Source organism: Cygnus olor, chromosome 20 (assembly GCF_009769625.2).
Source record: "Cygnus olor isolate bCygOlo1 chromosome 20, bCygOlo1.pri.v2, whole genome shotgun sequence".
NCBI classification, from domain to species: domain Eukaryota; kingdom Metazoa; phylum Chordata; class Aves; order Anseriformes; family Anatidae; genus Cygnus; species Cygnus olor.
In genome coordinates, this window is record NC_049188.1 from 6914329 (window position 1) to 6931512 (window position 17184).

At 62.7% G+C, this 17184-nt stretch overlaps 2 protein-coding genes across 4 annotated transcripts; one reads left to right on the plus strand and one right to left on the minus strand.

The window, feature by feature from the left end:
• Positions 1 to 2037: 2037 nt before the first annotated feature.
• Positions 2038 to 4143, minus strand: TLCD1 (TLC domain containing 1). The gene is made up of 4 exons (XM_040532663.1): positions 3904 to 4143; positions 3560 to 3642; positions 3178 to 3260; positions 2038 to 2750 (listed from the first exon to the last, which is right to left on the minus strand). The coding sequence occupies exons 1-4, from the start codon at positions 4098 to 4100 to the stop codon at positions 2364 to 2366; spliced, it is 750 nt and encodes a 249-aa protein (XP_040388597.1). The 5' UTR covers positions 4101 to 4143; the 3' UTR covers positions 2038 to 2363.
• Positions 4144 to 6038: 1895 nt separating this feature from the next.
• NEK8 (NIMA related kinase 8) lies at positions 6039 to 16666 on the plus strand. 3 transcript variants are annotated; one of them, XM_040532575.1, is made up of 15 exons: positions 6070 to 6201; positions 6550 to 6755; positions 7782 to 8014; positions 8741 to 8872; positions 9064 to 9272; positions 9646 to 9725; positions 10184 to 10365; positions 10574 to 10724; positions 11790 to 11866; positions 13049 to 13166; positions 13465 to 13615; positions 13850 to 14013; positions 14230 to 14388; positions 14555 to 14713; positions 16147 to 16666. In XM_040532575.1, the coding sequence occupies exons 1-15, from the start codon at positions 6155 to 6157 to the stop codon at positions 16173 to 16175; spliced, it is 2097 nt and encodes a 698-aa protein (XP_040388509.1). In that variant the 5' UTR covers positions 6070 to 6154; the 3' UTR covers positions 16176 to 16666. The 3 variants fall into 3 exon arrangements, 2 of the variants coding, with proteins under 2 accessions (XP_040388508.1, XP_040388509.1); XM_040532574.1 differs by having other exon boundaries at positions 6048 to 6201; positions 14230 to 14713; XR_005813995.1 differs by lacking the exons at positions 14555 to 14713; positions 16147 to 16666 and having other exon boundaries at positions 6039 to 6201; positions 13049 to 13275; positions 14230 to 14248.
• Positions 16667 to 17184: the final 518 nt, after the last annotated feature.

Genomic DNA, 17184 nt, shown 5'->3' on the forward strand with positions numbered 1-17184 from the left:
CAGGTGTGGGTGAGGAACCTCGAGGGCAGAGCGCTGCTTCCCTGCGTGCCGCTCCCTTCCGCGGGCACTGCGGGGCTGCTCTGCCACCCTTGGTGCAGGCCAGGAACAGCCTCTGACCCCTCAGCCTGCCCAGGTCAGGGGCTCAAAATTGAGCGCAGGGGCTGTTGGCAAGGTGTGAGGAGCCAGGTGAGGCTGAACAGGGATCGGGGCAGCAGCCTTCCCTGTGACATCCACTGCTGGGAGCCTGGTGATGCAGGGACCCAGGACAGGCCTGGGACAAACCTGCTCTCTCCTGCAGCTGCGCCTGATGCTCGTGAGGGCGAGGACACCTCACCAAACCTTCCCTCGGCTCTGGAGCACTCTGGGAAGGGAACAAGCAGCAGCGAGGGCTCTGGGGGTATTCACCAAGCCCTGTGCCCTGTTCTTAACTGAGCTGCGGCCACCCCAAAAACGCTTTGGGGATGGAGGAGCTCCTCTCCTCGCCAAGCCCGCGCCGCTGGGAGAGCCCTGATGCGGAGCGAGGAGCAGGTACGTGCCGCAGCCCTCCCCAGTGACGTGGAGGCTGGGCTGGGAAGGGATTTCACATCAGCATGACTTGCAGTCTGCCCTGACCCTGCCTTCAACTTCTCCCGATGGCTGCTGCAGGCTGGCACTCGGCGTGCACCTTCCCTGTGCCTGCCTCCTGCTCCGGGCTGGCAGCCGGCCCGACCCGCGGCTGCTGGGAGGTGCTGCGGGTGGAAACTGGGGGGCAGCCGGGGGCCCTGCTGGGGTAACTGGGTTGATGCCTGACCCCTCCGTGACGTAGGAGGGTGGTGGGAGCACGGCCTGGTCCCCTGGGGCTGCGTGTGCTCCGTGCTGGGAAAGGAGAGACCAGGGGAGAGGTGATGGGGAGGAGGGAAAATGGAGTTTGGGGACTCATTGTGTGGGGTATTGGCAGGTGGAGGTGGTGCTGAGGCCGTGGGGCTTCAGCTGCAGCTGGGAGGATGCGGTGTAACATCAGGACAGCTCCTGGTGGTAAGGCTGGGGCCTGCTGGGGCAGGAGGAGAGCCGGCGGCTCGGCTTGGGGGCTGCTTACTGCTGCCCTGGCACCGAGCGAGGAGGGGGCGAGGCGGCTGCTGCGGGGCTGGAGGAGATCCCTGCCCACACACGGCCCCCAGTATTGCTTCTCCATTTCAACTTCTGCCAACACGCGGCCCCCCGCACCAGCTGTGGGGTCCGGGAGCCCTGGCAGGATCCAGCACCACAGGCAAGCCGCTTCCCCTCGATCGTCATTTGACCTGCAGCCCCGTGTCTGCCTGAGCTGCTGTTTTAGGACCGATCCTGCCCCGGAGCAGGGGGCTGGGCAGGAATCCCTCTAAGCCCCACTGCTCGTAGCCAGTGCGGGGTGATCCCGGAGCCGTCATGTCAGCAGCGTTTGCCTTCCCACTGCTCCCGTGCCCCACAGGACCGGCTGGGCCAGCTCCGGCCCTGTTTCCCCCCTCCTTGGGGGAGCTGCACCCCGGATCTGAGGGGGGGGCTGCTGGAGGCAGCGGGGCTGGAGCCGCACGGTGCTGGCGGAGGCAGCCCCGGGGGGATTGAGCAGGCAGCGATGTTCCAGGAAGAGCCCGTGGCCTCACTCGGCCTTCCCATGCCAGCTCCGCTTCACGTGGCTGCCGGGTGAGTCACGGCTCCATGCCGCCAGGCCCAGGCGGTTCAGGGACCGCAGCAGGGCTCAGCCCCTCTCCTGCCGCCTTCCCCCCCCATCCCTGCGCAGCCCTTGGGGTGCGGGAGCTCACGCACGGGGGGGGGTCTGTGGAGGGGGGAGAAAGAAAAAAACACGAGTGGAAGGCGAGGGAGAGCTGGAGCCTTGCTCTGTCAGCACCGTGCTGGGACCCGGCGGGCTGGATGCGTCCCCCGGGGGTCCCTGGCACGGCGCGAGCTGCGGGATGGTGCCGGCTCCCTGCCCTCCCCTGGGAGCGGGGGGGCACATCCTTTCCCATGCCCTCATCCCTCCTCCTCCTAACACCACAGAAAAAGCCAGCCCGGGCACGCCGCGGCAGCAGTGAACAGACCGATTTAATGCACAGAGCACCCAGCACCACGGCGGGAGGGCCGCGGCCCTTCCCTCCCAGCCCTCTCTCAGGCCATCAGCTGCGCCACGCAGCCGCCCCTGGCCGCGCTGGCGCCGAAGCCAGCTCGGGCTGCTCCTCCCCAGGCTGTGCCCCCGGCTTCGGCGGCATCCCCACGGCTCGGCGAGGCTGTCGGGCTGGTCCAGCAGGGTAGCAGCGGCTTGCAGGCAGCAGAGCGGGTGAACGCAGGGCCCGTGGCCGGGGGAGCGAGCCCTAAGGCACATCAAGAGCAGGTACGGAGAGAGCCCGGGGTTCTCAGTCTATGAGGAACTTCTCCCCGTCCACGTCCCTCCCCTTGCGCAGGGAAGGGCAGAAGTCGGAGCGCAGGAGGCGGGAGAAGTACATGAGGATCATGGCGTCGAGCAGCAGCAGGTTGGCCGTCAGGAAGGCGCCCTGGCCCTGCACCTCCACGTGGCGTAGGAAGTACCAGGTGAGGTAGGCCTGGGGCGCCAGGCGGAAGGCGAAGTATATCACCAGGTTGACGTACTTGTTGGCCTGGTAGAGCGCCGGCGAAGGCACGTTGCTCATCTTGAGCAGCATGCGGGCGGTGAGGAAGATGTTGCTCACCTCCACCAGCAGCAGCAGCATCGCCGCCACCAGGAAGCGGCCCGTGATGATGAGCGAGATGAAGGCAGAGATGGCCTGGGAGAAGGGGACGGGGGTCAGGTCCCAGCCTGGGCACAGCCCCGCGGGACGCGAGCGCTTCCCCACCAGGCTCTGGGCGTACCCTAGGTGGGAGCACTCAGCACCGCTCCCCTTTAGCAGATCCCCTCCTGGAGACCCCGAAACCCCGCGGGCGCCCGATCCAAGGGGTGGATCTCGGTCCCCAGTGCCAGCTTCCCCAAGACCAAGCCGTGCCCCTCTGCCAGGGAGCAGCAGCCTGTCTGGCTCCCGGCGCCGGGAGCCGCCGCTGGCAGCCGTCCTGCCCCGCCGGGCGCCCTGGCCTCCTGGATGCGCAACCTACCTGGCAGCCAGGGCGAGGCACAGGGAAGGGCTGCGGCTCGCCTCGCCGCACAGCCCCAGGGGCGCGGCAGCCCCCCAAGGTGGTTCATCCCCTCCCCGTGCTCACCATGGCGTGGTGCACCAGGTACTCCCAGGACGAGCGGGACTGGTGGTTGAAGATGATGTCGAGGCTGTCGTGGATGAAGTAGCCTGCGGAACGAGGGAGAGCATGGGGGGGTTCGGCTTGCGTGCCGTCACCCCGCTGCGGGAAAGGAGGTGCTGGAGGGGTTCGGGGTGCCCAGCAGTGGGGACGGGGAGGGCGGCATGCCCGTGCTCTGGGTAGGGAGCCCCGTGGTGGAGCCGTGCCCTGGGGCGCTGGCGCCATGCAGGCGGCTTGCTGCTGACGAAGCGGGAGGTGGGGGGGGTCCCTGAGCTGGGTGGGTGCAGTCCCATGGGACGGCCGTGTCCCGGCCATGTCCCAAACGTGTCCTGGCCATGCGGCCGCTTACCTGAGGAGAAGCAGACGAGCAGGTGCCCTGAGACGCTGTAGCCGTCCTGGATGTCGGAGAGCAGCTCCGGGGACTGCCAGAGGCTGGGGGGGGGGGGGAGCAGAAAAACGGGGAGAAATGGGGTGAGCGCGGCGGGTACGGCCCCGGGACCCCAAACCTGCTGCGATGCCGGGACGAACCGGGGCTTCCCGTGCTCGGGGGGGGGGGGGGTCCGGCTACCGAGGGGAAACCTACTCGAGGGCGGGCGGGCGGGCGGGCGAGAAGACGAGGTTTCCCCACCGCACAGCCGGCCGTGTGTCCCCCCCCCCCCCGGTACCCCCCCCCTCCCCTTCCCATCCCGGTACCTAAACAGGGCCCAGAGCCCGGCCAGCACGGAGTGCGCGAAGGAGACGAGGAGGTTCCCCCAGCGCCAGACCCTGCCGGGGCGGCTCCGCACGGCTGCGGGCCGGGGCAGGGCCAGGGCGGCCCTGCGCAGCCCCCCGAACAGCGCCACGCTGCCGCCCACCAGCGCCGCCGACGGCGCCCGCCACCCGGGGCCCATCGCGCTCCGCTCCCGCGCCGCGGGGCGCGCGCTGGCGCGGGCTGCCGGCCGGGGGCGGGGCCGGGGGGCGGGGCTTTTCCCGAACGGCCACGCCCCTCAGCCCGTCCTGGCGCCAGCTCGTGGCGGGACGTGCGGCTGCGCTGGGAGGGCGGGGGGGGGGGGGGGGGGGGGGTCGGGTGTTGGGCGGGGTGTGTACGGGATGGGCTTTGCACACGTGTGTGTGTGTGTGTGTGCGTGTGTTGGGCGTTGCGTGGCCGTGCTGGGCATCGCACACGTGTGTGCATGCATCAGCCATTGCACATCCATGCTGGGCGTTGCACACGTGTGTGGATGTGTGTTGCACGTCCATGCTGGGCATCGCACATCCATGCTAAGCATTGCACACGTGTGTGTGTGTGTGTGCATGTATTGGGCATTGCATGTCCATGCTGGGATTGCACATCTGTGCTGGACATTGCACACGTGTGTCTGTGCATCGGTTATTGCATGTCCGTGCCAGGCATTGCACGTGTGTGTGCATGCATTGCCCATTGCATGTCTATGTTGGGCATTGCACACGTGTGTCTGTGCATTGGTTATTGCATGTCTGTGCCAAACATTGCACACGTGTGTGCATGCATCGGCCATTGCACATCTATGCTGGGCATTGCACGTGTGTGTGCATACGTTGGCCATTGCATGTTCATGTTGTGCATTGCGTGTATGTGTGCACATCAGCCATTCCATGTCTGTGCTGGGCATTGCACGTGTGTGTGTGTGCATCAGCCATTGCATGTCTCTGCAAGCATTGCACGTCCCTGCTGGGCATTGCATGTATTGCCTGTGTGCATGCATGTATTGGCCATTGCACGTCCATGTTGTGCATTGCACATCTGTGTGTGTGTGCATCAGCCTTTCCATGACCATGCTGGGCATTGCACATTTGTGTACATTGGCCTTTGCAAGCTGGGTATTGCACATCTGTGTGTGTGCATTGGCCTTTCCATGGCCCATATCCATGCTGTGCATTGCACGTGTGTGCATGTATCAGCCATTCTGTGTCCATGCTGGGCATCGCACGTGTGTGTGTGTATGCATCAGCCATTAAATGTCTGATGAAGAGAAGGCTCCAGGGAGGCCTCATTGCAGCCTTTCAATACCTAAAGAGGTCTTATAAAAAAGACGGAGGAGGACTCTCTGCTCAGGTAGATGATGACAGGGCAAGGGAATGGCGTTAAACTCCATGAGAACAGATTCAGACTAGCCATTAGGAGGAAATTCCTCACGGTGAGGGCGGCGAGGCCTGGCGCAGGCTGCCCAGAGGAGCTGTGGCTGCCCCATCCCTGAGGTGCCCAAGGCCAGGCCGGACGGGACCTTGGGCACCCTGACGTGGTGGGGGGCGCCCTGCCCACGGCGGGGGGCTGGGGCTGGGGGGGGGGGCTTTGAGGCCCCTTCCGTGCGCACCAGGCGTCGTCCATCCACAGGGCGTTACACATCTGTCCCAGGCACTGTTTGCGTGTCCCAGAGCCCCCCTCCCCCCCCCCCCCCCCCCCGGTGTCCCAGCGCTGTCACCTCGCCCCCAGCCACCCCTGGCCTCTTCAGGGGGGCTTTGGGGACCCCCCCCCGCCTCCATCTCGCCGTGCTGGGTGTCGCTAGATGGCAGCACGGCCACACGGCATGGCCTGGGGGAGGGGGGGGGCAGTGCCACCGCTGTCCCCGTGCCCCTCTTTGGGGCAGGGGCGCCCCCCCCCCCCGGCTGCAGGGCGAGGACCCCCCCCCGGTGCCAGAGACCCCCCCCCAGGGCCGGCCGAGGGGGGTCCCGGGGGGGAAAAGCTGGCTTGGGGCGGCGGCAGGGAGGGGATGGGGGCACCGGACACCCGGGAGGGGACACCCCGGTGGGGTGGGGGGCGGTGAGGAGCCGCCGGGGGCGTTCCGTGGCCATATAACGGCCCTACAACGAAGTGGGGGGATGGAACGGGCGCGGCCCGGGGAGTTTTGTCCGCCCGCGGCCACCGTAGGGGAACCCGGAAGTGTCTCCATGGAAACGGGAGGGGCCTGGGCCTGCAGGGGGAGCGATGGAGAAATACGAACGGATCCGGGTGGTGGGGAGAGGGGCCTTCGGGTGAGGGGGGACGGCTGGCGGCTGAGGGGGGCTCCGGGCGGAGCGGGGGGCTCCGGGGGTGGGGGTGAGGGGGGGCGGCAGGCCGCTGGCACCGCGGGGTGGCAGGCCGCAGGCCTCGTTACCATGGCAACAAGGCTCCGGGCCCCGTTGCCATGGCAGCGCGGGGTGAGTGTGGCACGGGGGGGGGGGCTGACCCTGGCTGTTGCCATGGTAACGGGAGGGGGGGGGACGTGCCCCCCCCCCCCCGGGATGGGGAAGGGGTTGCCATGCAGTCCCCGTTGCCACGGCAACGCGGCAGAGCAGGCCCCGCGTGTCACCCAAGGGCGCCCCGTCCCTGTGTCCCCGCAGCATCGTCCACCTGTGCCTGCGCAAGGCCGACCAGAAGCTGGTCATCCTGAAGCAGATCCCCGTGGAGCAGATGAGCAAGGACGAGCGGCTGGCGGCGCAGAACGAGTGCCAGGTGCTCAAGCTGCTCAGCCACCCCAACGTCATCGAGTACTACGAGAACTTCCTGGAGGACAAGGCCCTCATGATCGCCATGGAGTACGCCCCAGGTGGGCCCCGCTCGCCCCTTGAGCGGCTCCAGGGGACGCCGAGCATCCAGCTCGCCTTGGGTCCACCTGCCGTGGCCTCACGTTGTCCTCCAGAACCCCCCCAGGACTACAAACGAGGCCTTCTAGAGCAGATACGGCTGTTATATATTTTTCCCGAGAAGCATCTGTGGGTCCTGGTGGGCGCCAAGCTGACCAAGAGCCAAGTGGCTGAGCGCTGGCACAGGTTGCCCAGAGAGGTGCTGGAGTCGCCCTCCCTGGAGATCCTCGGAAGCCATCTGGTCGTGGGCCTGGGCAATCGTCTCTAGCTGGCCCTGCCTGAGCAGGGGGTGGACATGAGGACCTCCGTAGGTCCCTGCCAACCCCCAGCCACTCTGTGTTTCTGTGCTTACACGCCTTATGCCTGCTACTCCTAACAGATACAAAGAGATTTCTGACACCCCTGCCGATGATAAGCGTTCCACCATCTGCCCCGGGTTTGGGTTTCACTTGTGTTTCCCTTTGTCAGCTCTTGGCCACGCTGTTGGTCCCACAGATCTGTGTGGGAAGATGTGATTTCTAACGAGACTTGCCGTGGAGCATAAGATTAACTCAACATTTGCATGAGTTTGTTAAAGGTTTCGCAGGAAACCTGAATCGAGACCTCCCCTTCTTGATAGGGGCCTCTCAGTGCCACGTGGCCTCTTGGACTGCAAGAATTTTCGTCTGCAGAACAGGCTTATCTTGTTCTGCCATCGAGGTTTGTGTCCTGACAGGGCTCCAGGAGCTGTAATTTTCGCGTTCCTTTTTCCTGCTGCCTTTGACAGGATGTCAACAGCGACTTCTCTCCCGCTGTTTCTTCATCCCACCAACTGTGCTGCCATTGTTCTCCGCACGGTCTCGGGAGCACGGAGAGAACGTGCCACATGTCCCACCAGGACGTGTTCTTTCCCATGTGCTTGCCTCGTTAAGATGCTGTGCCTAAATCCCCCGATTTTTAGGCTGGGCTCGTGCTGCCCTGTGCTGACAGCCCTTGGTTGGCCTTTGCAGGGGGCACGCTGGCGGAGTTTATTCACAAGCGCTGCAACTCCTTGCTGGATGAGGACACCATCCTGCACTTCTTCGTGCAGATCCTCCTGGCTCTTCACCACGTGCACACCAAGCAGATCCTGCACCGCGACCTGAAGACGCAGAACATCCTCTTGGACAAGCACCGCATGATTGTCAAGATCGGGGACTTCGGCATCTCCAAAATCCTGAGCAGCAAGAGCAAAGCCTACACGGTGGGTGGCCTGGCCTCGCAGGGGAGCTGCTTACCGCCACGGCGGCAGGCTGGAAACGCTGGGCTTGGCTCGCGACGGTCTTTGGGAAGCTGCTGTAGGAGTAAGGTTGGAGGTAGGATACCTGCAGTAGGTCACACAACTCCTTGGAGTTTGTACAGGCTGATAGCTTTGTGCCCGGATTTGTTGTGGTTCTGTAGGCTGCAGAAAAGTGAGAAAGAGCTGCTTGCCTGAGCCTGGGAGAGGAGAGGATGGGGTGTCTGAGCCCTCTGGTGAGGGTCAGTTGAGCTCCTCCTGTTGCCGCTCGAAGGGATGGTGTTTGCAGGCTCATCAGACACACACCTGGCAACTGAATTCCTGCCAGTGCCCGTCTGTCCTGCCTTGCCTTAATCTCCTCTCTGTGTTTGAGATTTTGGTATCGTTCCCTACCTGGTCAAACCTGGCTGGCCGTTTATATCATGCTCATTGCTCTGGGCTTCGATTCTCTCAAGTGAATAGGAGCAAAATTAGAAGTAATCTCTGTATGTGCAAGGGGGGCCTCCAGGAAGGCAAATCCTCATATTTTTTTACTGAGATTGTCAGCCAGACATTGACACCGGGGAACAAACACCCAGCTCCCCTAAGCTTTGGTGCTCTGGCCAGTCAGTGCCCTGGGCTGTAAACCAAGCTCTTCTCTTTCCGCCTTCCTGCCTTTCACAGCATCGCTGTAGATTTCTCCATCCCTTTCAGGTTGTGGGAACTCCGTGCTACATCTCCCCAGAGCTCTGCGAAGGGAAGCCTTACAACCAGAAGAGCGATATCTGGGCTTTGGGCTGTGTGCTGTACGAACTTGCCAGCCTCAAGAGAGCGTTTGAAGCTGCGGTAAGACAGATAGGGTTCACATGCGGTGCAGGGAGCCGTGGTCACTTACAGAGGTGAAAATGCGTGCTTGGTTCACTCTCCTCACTGCGCCTGGCGGTGGGAAGGCAGAGGGCAGTGCTGAGAGCATCTTACGCCTTGGCCTCGCCTCTGCCTGCCCAGCCACTGTACGTCTCTCTCTCGTTTTCTCTCAGAATCTCCCTGCCTTAGTGTTGAAGATCATGAGCGGGACGTTTGCCCCAATATCGGATAGGTACAGCCCCGACCTGCGCCAGCTCATCCTCAGCATGCTGAACCTGGACCCTTCCAAGCGGCCCCAGCTGAATGAGATCATGGCCCAGGCCATCTGCATCCGCCCCCTCCTCAACCTCTACACCGACGTGGGCAGCGTTAAAATGAGAAGGCAAGTGGTCCTGCCACGTCTGCGTCCCTCGGGAGCGGCAGCCACAGCTCACAACACGTCAGACCAGCTCACTGTCTGTGGTACAAGCTCCACAAAGAGCTGTCCCCATGCCGTTCTGCTGCGGTACCCAACGTGCAGCTGCTGCAGGCCCTGTGGCTTGTGGCCGCAGCAGGTGTGGGCTTGTCATGGCAGTAGCAGAGAGCTGGGAGCTCGGGGGGAAGCGCATTGACACTGACTTCCCTTTCTCAGGTGGCTTAAAGCACCTGCCGAGGCAGTTCTGTGAGCTAGTCAGCTGTGGCTTCTGCTGTAGGTCTGCCCAGAACTTGTGTGGTGGCGCTGAGCTGGCGGTAAGGACTGGCTTTTGGTTTGGCAGGCCTGAAAAGCCCTTGGCTCCGGTTCCAACAGTGACCCACGGCCGGACGGGGGGACGAGTGAGCAGCGCCAGGCCGAGGGGTGAGTCCCGGCATGGGGCTTTCAAAAAAAACCCTCTTACTTGGGTGTCAGGGGGTCAGAGAGGCACTCGAACCTCAGGAGAGAGGACAGTAGGAAACATCACCTCCTCTGAGCCCTGATTCAAGTTTCTGCAGCTTCTGCTGTAAAGGCTGGACCCAGCCGTCGGGGTGCTAAAGGAGGAAGTCCCGACGCAGGGCAGTGCAGCTGGCACTGGCAACAATTAGTGAGAGCTGTCGTGCTGCTGCTTCCCTCGTTTCTGGGATAAAACACAAGGAGCTGTTCCCCTGTGTTTCCTCAGCCCTGGCAGCGAGCTCCTTGCCAGCGTTGGACCAAAGCACTGAGCTGCTCTGGTGCTGCTGGCAGGCAGCTGTGGGGGCACCGAGGCTGGCTGGGGTGCTTCTCCTCCTGTGGGAGGAGAGGAAGGAGCCTTAACTCGATGGTTTCTGTCTGACCCGCAGGCGTTCGAGGTGGCTCAGCCAGGACGGGAATCCCTCCTCCCCTGTCGTCCATCTACACCTGGGGGAGCGGCATCACCACCCCGCTCCGCCTGCCCATGCTCAACACCGAAGTGGTGCAGGTGTCTGCTGGCAGGACGCAGAAGGCCGGGGTCACCAAATCGGGGCGCCTCATCATGTGGGAGGTGAGCCGCGGGGAACCTGGGGCGGGCGGTGGCCACGGAGGGCTCAGAGGTGCGGTTTCTGAGGAGGAGAAACTTCCCCTCACCGCACGGATCCTGGCCCTGCGTCCCCCAGACCACAGTCTAGTGCAGGACGTGGATGTCACTGTGGGAAGGGGCCCGACTTGATTCTCCTACCCATCTCTTGGTGCACGTGGCTTCTCCTCTCCAGGCTCCCCCGATGGGTGCTGCGGGAGGCCCCTCTCTGCCAGGAGCCACCGAGCAGCTGCAGCCTCAGTTTGTGTCCCGTTTTCTGGAGGGCCAGTCTGGCGTGACCATCAAACACGTGTCCTGCGGCGATCTCTTCACTGCCTGTCTCACAGGTGAGCTGCTGCCGTGCGCCTTTGCCTGGACGAGTCCCGGGACTGCCTGGTTTGGTGCCTGGATGAGTCCCAGATGAGTCCCAGCCTGGTTTGGTGCTGGCTTACAAACGCAGGGTGACGGCCTGGGCTACCTGCTCGGAGCAGAACCGGGAGATGCACTGGGCTGGGATGAAATGAAGGGCTCTGTGGCATGCCGTGTAGCATCAGGTGGGGGCAGGCATGAATCGCAGGACCTCACGTGATGTGACGCTAGTCAACCGGGTCCCAAAGGTCCGTCTGGTATGGGGAAGGCAATAAATGCATTCAGTTTGTCGTCCTGCCTGCAGCGGTGTCACCTGAAGCCAGAAATGGCCCGAGCAGTGGGGCCTGGAGCGTGAGGAATGTCTGGGAAGTTCAGCCATTCTCTGTCACGTACTGTGCGAGTGTGACATGGACACAGGCGCTGACTGGCACTGCAACAAGAAGTCAGCACGAAGGGTTCCTGTGAGCTCCTGGGGGACTGATTGCCCTCAGCTGCAGGAAGGCAGGGTCTGACGCCCCGTTAAAGCGGGCCACGAGGCTTTCTGGTTGGGAGGAGAGCATGCGCACCAGCCTGAGGCCATGCCTGGGGAGCAAAGCCCTCCCCGGGGGTCCTTTGGGAGCCCCGTTTGCCCTTCTGCTGGGGGTCAGGGCAGTAGATGACAGATATGCAACTGGCAAACTCCGTGAGCGTGTGTTTGTCCTCCCTCCCCGTGGCGTTTTCCTGCCACCGCTCTGCTGGGCGGCTGCTCGGCGAGCAGCTCTGTGTATTTAACACCTTGACAGGCCGTGGAGCTAGCAGCTCCTGCGTACACAGCTGCAATAACGTTATCTCGGTGCTCCCCTATCATCCGATGTTTGTTTGGCGAGCTGCTGCGGCGCATCGAGGCTGCTGCTGCTCTCTGGAAGCTTGCCGAAGGCCGCGGGGGGCCCCCCAGCACGTTATGAGTCACAGCGGGTCCGAGCAGAGCCAGTCCCCGCGGGCCGCGTGTGCGCCTCGCAGGGCGTCCCGTGTACCTCTCACGCCACTTCTTTCTGCCTTCCCAGACCGGGGGATAATCATGACTTTCGGCAGCGGCAGCAACGGCTGTTTGGGGCACGGAAACTTCACGGACGTCAGCCAGGTTTGTTGCGGAGGTGCCGGGCACGCTGCTCCCCCAGGGCAGGGGACGGATTGCGCTCTCTCCGCCACGTGAGACACGCGGCTCATCCCAGCTCCAGGGGTGTGCATCCCAGGCGTGCTCTGGCATCCGCAACCCTCCCCCTCCTCTCCTCGTCGCTGCGGGTTTTAAAAGGCCCAACCTGCCTCTCTCTTTCTCTCCAGCTCCCCCCCCCCCCCCTACACAATGATCCCTTTGAGCGCGGGGGAAGTCAAGAGCTGCCTTGTGGTTGCTGTTGGCAGGCGCCCAGCTTGGAGCCTGCCTCCAATCACACACCTGCCTGCTTCACTCTTGGCCTGCAGCTGCCAGGGTTCACTGCGAAAAGTTATTTTTCAAAAGAGCCAGTATTTAAAGAAGAGCTGTGTGTTTCCGATTGGCTCCGAGCGCCGGGGCTGAGGGGCTCTTGTTCCCTTCCAGCTTCTTCCTTGCCTGCCCTCGGATGTGGCAGCAGCCGATGGCTTCCAGCCGAGCCCGGGGACTGGTGCCATTTGTCTCTCTGGTCAGCTGGCTCATTTGTGCCTCGCTCCGTCCGGAGCTGAGCTGCTCGGTGTTTTATTGCTGGGGGGAGACCAAGTGGGAGCAGCAGCCAGCTCCCAGCAAATGGTGCTTTTCACTTCAGGCACATAATGAGAACGAGGCTTGCTGCGGCGAGGTGTCAGATCTAACAGCAGGTCACAGCAGGGGCTGGACGAACCGTGGAGATCCCGGTCTCCCCACGCCCTAACGAATACGTGGCGACGGCTCACGGCTCCTCTGCACGAGAGCCTTTCAGCCAACGCATCCTGCACCAAGCCCCTGCCTGCTCAGAGCGTGCGTTAACAGCCCCTGGCACTCCCCGCACGGGCAGGGGGGCGAATCCCAGCCCTTCGGCTGAACCTCTTCCCCCTCCAAACCGTTGTGCTGGCTGCTTTCTTCCGCCCCAGAGATGTTTGCATTATCTTCTGCGCTGCGTGCACGTAGTCTCTTAAAACCCTTTGAAGGCTGTTTGGAACCAAAAAAAGAAAAAATTCTCCGGTGTTTGTGTTGGATGAAAACTGGGATGCTGCCAGCGCTGCGCTGGGGCTGGGGGGGGCAGGGTGGGAGGGATGGGAGCAGCCGGGCGGGCTGGGAGGTCTCGGCTGACGGCTGCTGCTCTTCCCTTGCCAGCCCAAGATCGTGGAGGCCCTGCTGGGCTACGAGATGGTGCAGGTGGCCTGTGGCGCGTCCCACGTCCTGGCAGTTTCCAACGAACGGGAAGTGTTTGCCTGGGGCAGGGGGGATAATGGTAAGAAGAGCTCTGCTGAGCCAAACGGGGCTCGTGCTTTCCGTTGCCTGCTCCCACTCCCCTCGCTGGCCCTGCTCGCCTGCGGTCCGCTCCAGATGTGCCAGGCGAGGTGGGTGTGGACGAGTCGCAGCCGCCTCACTGCGCACCAGGGCCCCCGTGCTCGGGGTTTCACTGCCTTTCGTGGTGATGGGTCCCAGGCTGGGCTCTTGCGGGCAGCCCCGTCGATGCAGTGGCTCGTGGGGGTGTGCTCAGTTTGTGCGTTGCCGTCAGCTGTGTCCTGCTTTGTTCCTCCTGCCAGGTCGGCTTGGGCTGGGCACCCTGGAGTGCCACAACTCCCCCCAGCAGGTAGCAGTCCCACCAGAGCACGAGGCTCAGCGGGTTATCTGTGGCATCGATTCCTCCATGGTCCTCACAGTGAAGAACCAGATTCTTGCTTGCGGGAGCAACAGGTAGGGGAAGTGAGGGTCTGAGAGACCTCAGGGCCTGCCTTACAGCTTCCTCAGGCCCTTGTTGTGTCCGTCATGAAGATGGAGCAAGGGTCTCCAGAAGACATCTCCGTGTGATGCTGCTCCCCAGCGTCTCGCTGCTGGGGGTGCAGTTATGCTATAGGGCAGGATTTGACGCTGGGGTGTCTGTGCCGGGCTGGATCCAGCCAGCTCTGAGCTGCCCTTTCTTCTTCGCAGGTGTAACAAGCTGGGCCTGGACCAGATCAGATCAGTGGAAGAACCTTCCCCAGAGGACCAGGTGGAAGAGGCCACTGTGTTCACGTGTGCCCAGTCAGCCCCCTTGAACCAAGAGCCGATTGTGTGTGCCGACATCGGTACGGCGCACTCCGCTGCGGTCACAGGTGAGGCGTGTGTGCCCAGACCCCGGAGAGGGGGCTGCGTTTCCTCTCTCTTCCTCCTGCCTCCCTTTCTTGTAGGTAGAAGCCTAAAAGAGGCTCAAGAGACACCCTGCTCCCAGTGCTGGAGCTCTGTGGAGTAGGATGCTCAGCGTGGTAGAGAGCAAAGGGGTTCTGTGCATCCTCGGGTGACACCCGTTTGTTTCTCCTGTCTCTTGTCAGCTTCTGGCCAGTGTTACACCTTTGGGAGCAACCAGCACGGGCAGCTGGGCACCAGCTCGTGCCGCAACAGTCGCGTGCCCCACCTGGTCGTGGGGCTCCAGGCCATGAAGATCACCGTGGTGGCTTGTGGGGACGCCTTCACCGTGGCCATCGGAGCAGGTGAGGCTGAAGTCCCCGCGTGCTGGGCTGCAGCAGGCCCTGACTTTCCAGTGCCTGGAGTCCACGTTGCCGGTCGAGGCAGGAGAAAGCTCCGGGTGGACGGGAGGCTGTTCCCTGGTGAAGGCCACCGGGAGCCCTGCGTGCAGCCAGGTCTGTCCCTCTGCAGACGGCGAGGTGTGCACCTGGGGGAAAGGAGCCAGGGGACGCTTGGGCAGGAAGGACGAAGAAACAGGAGCGCCGAGGCCTGTGCAGCTGGAGGAGACGCATCCGTACCTGGTGACCTCCGTAGCCTGCTGCCACGGGAACACGCTGCTGGCCGTAAAGCGTGAGTAGAGGCTTTGCTGCTGAGATTCCTGCCGTGAGGGCCCAGCCAGACACAATGCTTCGTGCCCAGAGCTGTACCGAGCAACCCTGGCACATAGCTATGTATTATTCCTGTCCCTCTAGAGGAACAGAAATAACCTGAAGTGCAGAAATATTCCCCTTCTGCCCCACCACCCTGTGACAGTGCTGCTTCCCCCGGACTGGGGGAGCAGAGGGGTGGCAGAGGCTGTCTCACGCGCTCCCAGACAGGTGGGCTGGCCAGGCTGCAGCTGGTGGGGAGCCGGCGTGCCGGAGGTCCCCCGAGTATCCGAAAAGAGCAGCTCTCTAATTGCTGCTGCTGAAATAAGAAGCTGAGATTTGAGGCGTCGTTTTGGCTGCTGGCTCTCCGTTGTGGTTTGGAAAAGATAGCGATGGTTTTGTGGTTGCTCTCTGCTGAGGCCAAAGGCGGCATCGCTGCGTGGTTAAAACGTGCCCATGGCATCACCCTGCCCTTCCGTTGCCTGGGCGTACGATGGGAGCCTGGCCCAGACTGCTGGAGGGGGCCTTTCTTCCTCCTCTGCCGGGCTGATTATGGCCTCGGCGCTGGGCTGAGGGATCCCAGCCCCAGCCCACTTCAAGGAGGCTAATTACACCCCCGAGGGGAGGAGACCCGCTGGCTGCCCCAGCGCAGCGGAATCGGTCCCGTTCCTGCGATGAGTGCCGAGCTCTCACGTGATGCGTGCTGCCGTGAAGGGGACGGGGCACAGCCAAGTCCCCGGGCTCAGGAACAAGCAGGGAATTTGCCGTGGGAGCAAAATGCTACAAGCTGCACCCCCCTTCCAGTGCTGGAGTCTCTCTGCGCTCCGGGCAGCTGGGTTGTGGGCTCCCACCTGCAGCACTGCAGGGGCTGAGCACGTAGAGGCACAGGCTCAGCTGCAAGATTCAGCACCAGGGCTTAAGTTCTCACTTCGGGCATTCACGCAGCTCAGTCCCTTGGAAACCTCTCCAGAGAGAGCCCGAGCTGGTGACACTTTTGATGTTACAGCCACTTTCAGGTCTGGCCGAGAGCAGGGAGGGGTGCTGGCACTGGCGAGCCGCGCTCCACCTTTGGGGCGGCAGTTGTGCACCGCTCTGCGGTTTCCTCCCATGTGGCCAGCGCTGTTTTTGACTGGCTTGGACTCATGCCCGCTTTATTGTGAGACTGCTGCTGCACCCTTTTCTCAATCCCACTGCAAACACAGACCTGGAATAACTGGGAGAAGCCAGGCGTGCTGGAGAGGAGGAGGAAGGCGCGAGCCTCAAGATATTTCCTCCTGCTCGGGCTCTGCCACTGACACTTCCAGGGGCAGCAGGGCAGGGTTTGCATTGCTCATCTGTTGCTGCAGGACACTGCTTGCTGCAGCTTCATCGAGTGGTGGCTTAGGGCTTATTCATGGTGTTGCTTTTGTGTTTCAGCTGCCGTGGAAGAGTCACCTCCTCAGTGAGCTGGAGGCGAGCGGGGCAGCATCCAGCCTCACCGTGCGGGTGCAGGGGCTCCGTGTAGCGTGCCTGTCCTCTCGCTGGACCCGTGTCCCTGCGCCCAGAAGGGAGCAGCAGCGACAGGGAGCTCCTGACGACGGTTCCCACAGAACCAGAGCTGGTCTCGCATCGCGTCAACGAGGGTCGTTGTGAACCTGAAGTGCCTGAGAGCCGCTGCACTGGACCTGCCGTGGGGCAGACATCCCCAGTGCTGGCGCTGCGTTCGGTGGGTCACACTGGGGCTCTTCTCCACCCTGTTGGAAGTGCCTGTGGAAGCAGAAGGGCTCTCCTCTGCTGCTGGTGAGCACAGAGGTTGTTTTCCCCTGTGGAAACTGTCTCTGGTTACAAAGCCCAGGCTGACAGCTTGGTGTCTGAGAGAACTGTCAGCCTTTGCACAGCAGTGTCTGGAGTTACAGCCCCAGGCGCTACACTGGGTGACTAAGTGCAAACCTCTTTTCTAATTAGAGAAGTCTGGCCTTTCCCATCCCCCCCCGAAAGCGTTTTGCCCGTTGGTTGAGCTGTTCAGCACGCTTTCAAGGGTCCTGGCCTGCATGGCTGGCCGAACCCGGCGCGAGCAGCGTCACGCCTGTGTGGCGCAGCGCGGCCGTTCTCCCGAAGTGCCGCCCGGAGCTCTCCAATTACAGCCTCCCATGGCCCCAGGAGCTCAGCTGAGGATCCTCCAGCTGATGTTTGTCCTCAGGCCCCTAAATCCTGCTGCTGACCAGCTCGCTGGCTCCCAGCTGAGCTAGTGGAAGGCAGCAAAACACAGCGAGTGATTGTCTCTAATTGAAGTTTTTTAACCCAGATCTCTAGAGGGAGATGATGAATTTTCAGCAGGGATCCTTTCTGCAGGCAGGAGGGGGGCACATCACCATGTCACAGACAGGAGTTATGGTTTTTATCTCCAGAAGGGTCCTTTTCCTTTCCTTCCCTTTCCTTCCCTTTCCTTCCCTTTCCTTCCCTTTCCTTCCCTTT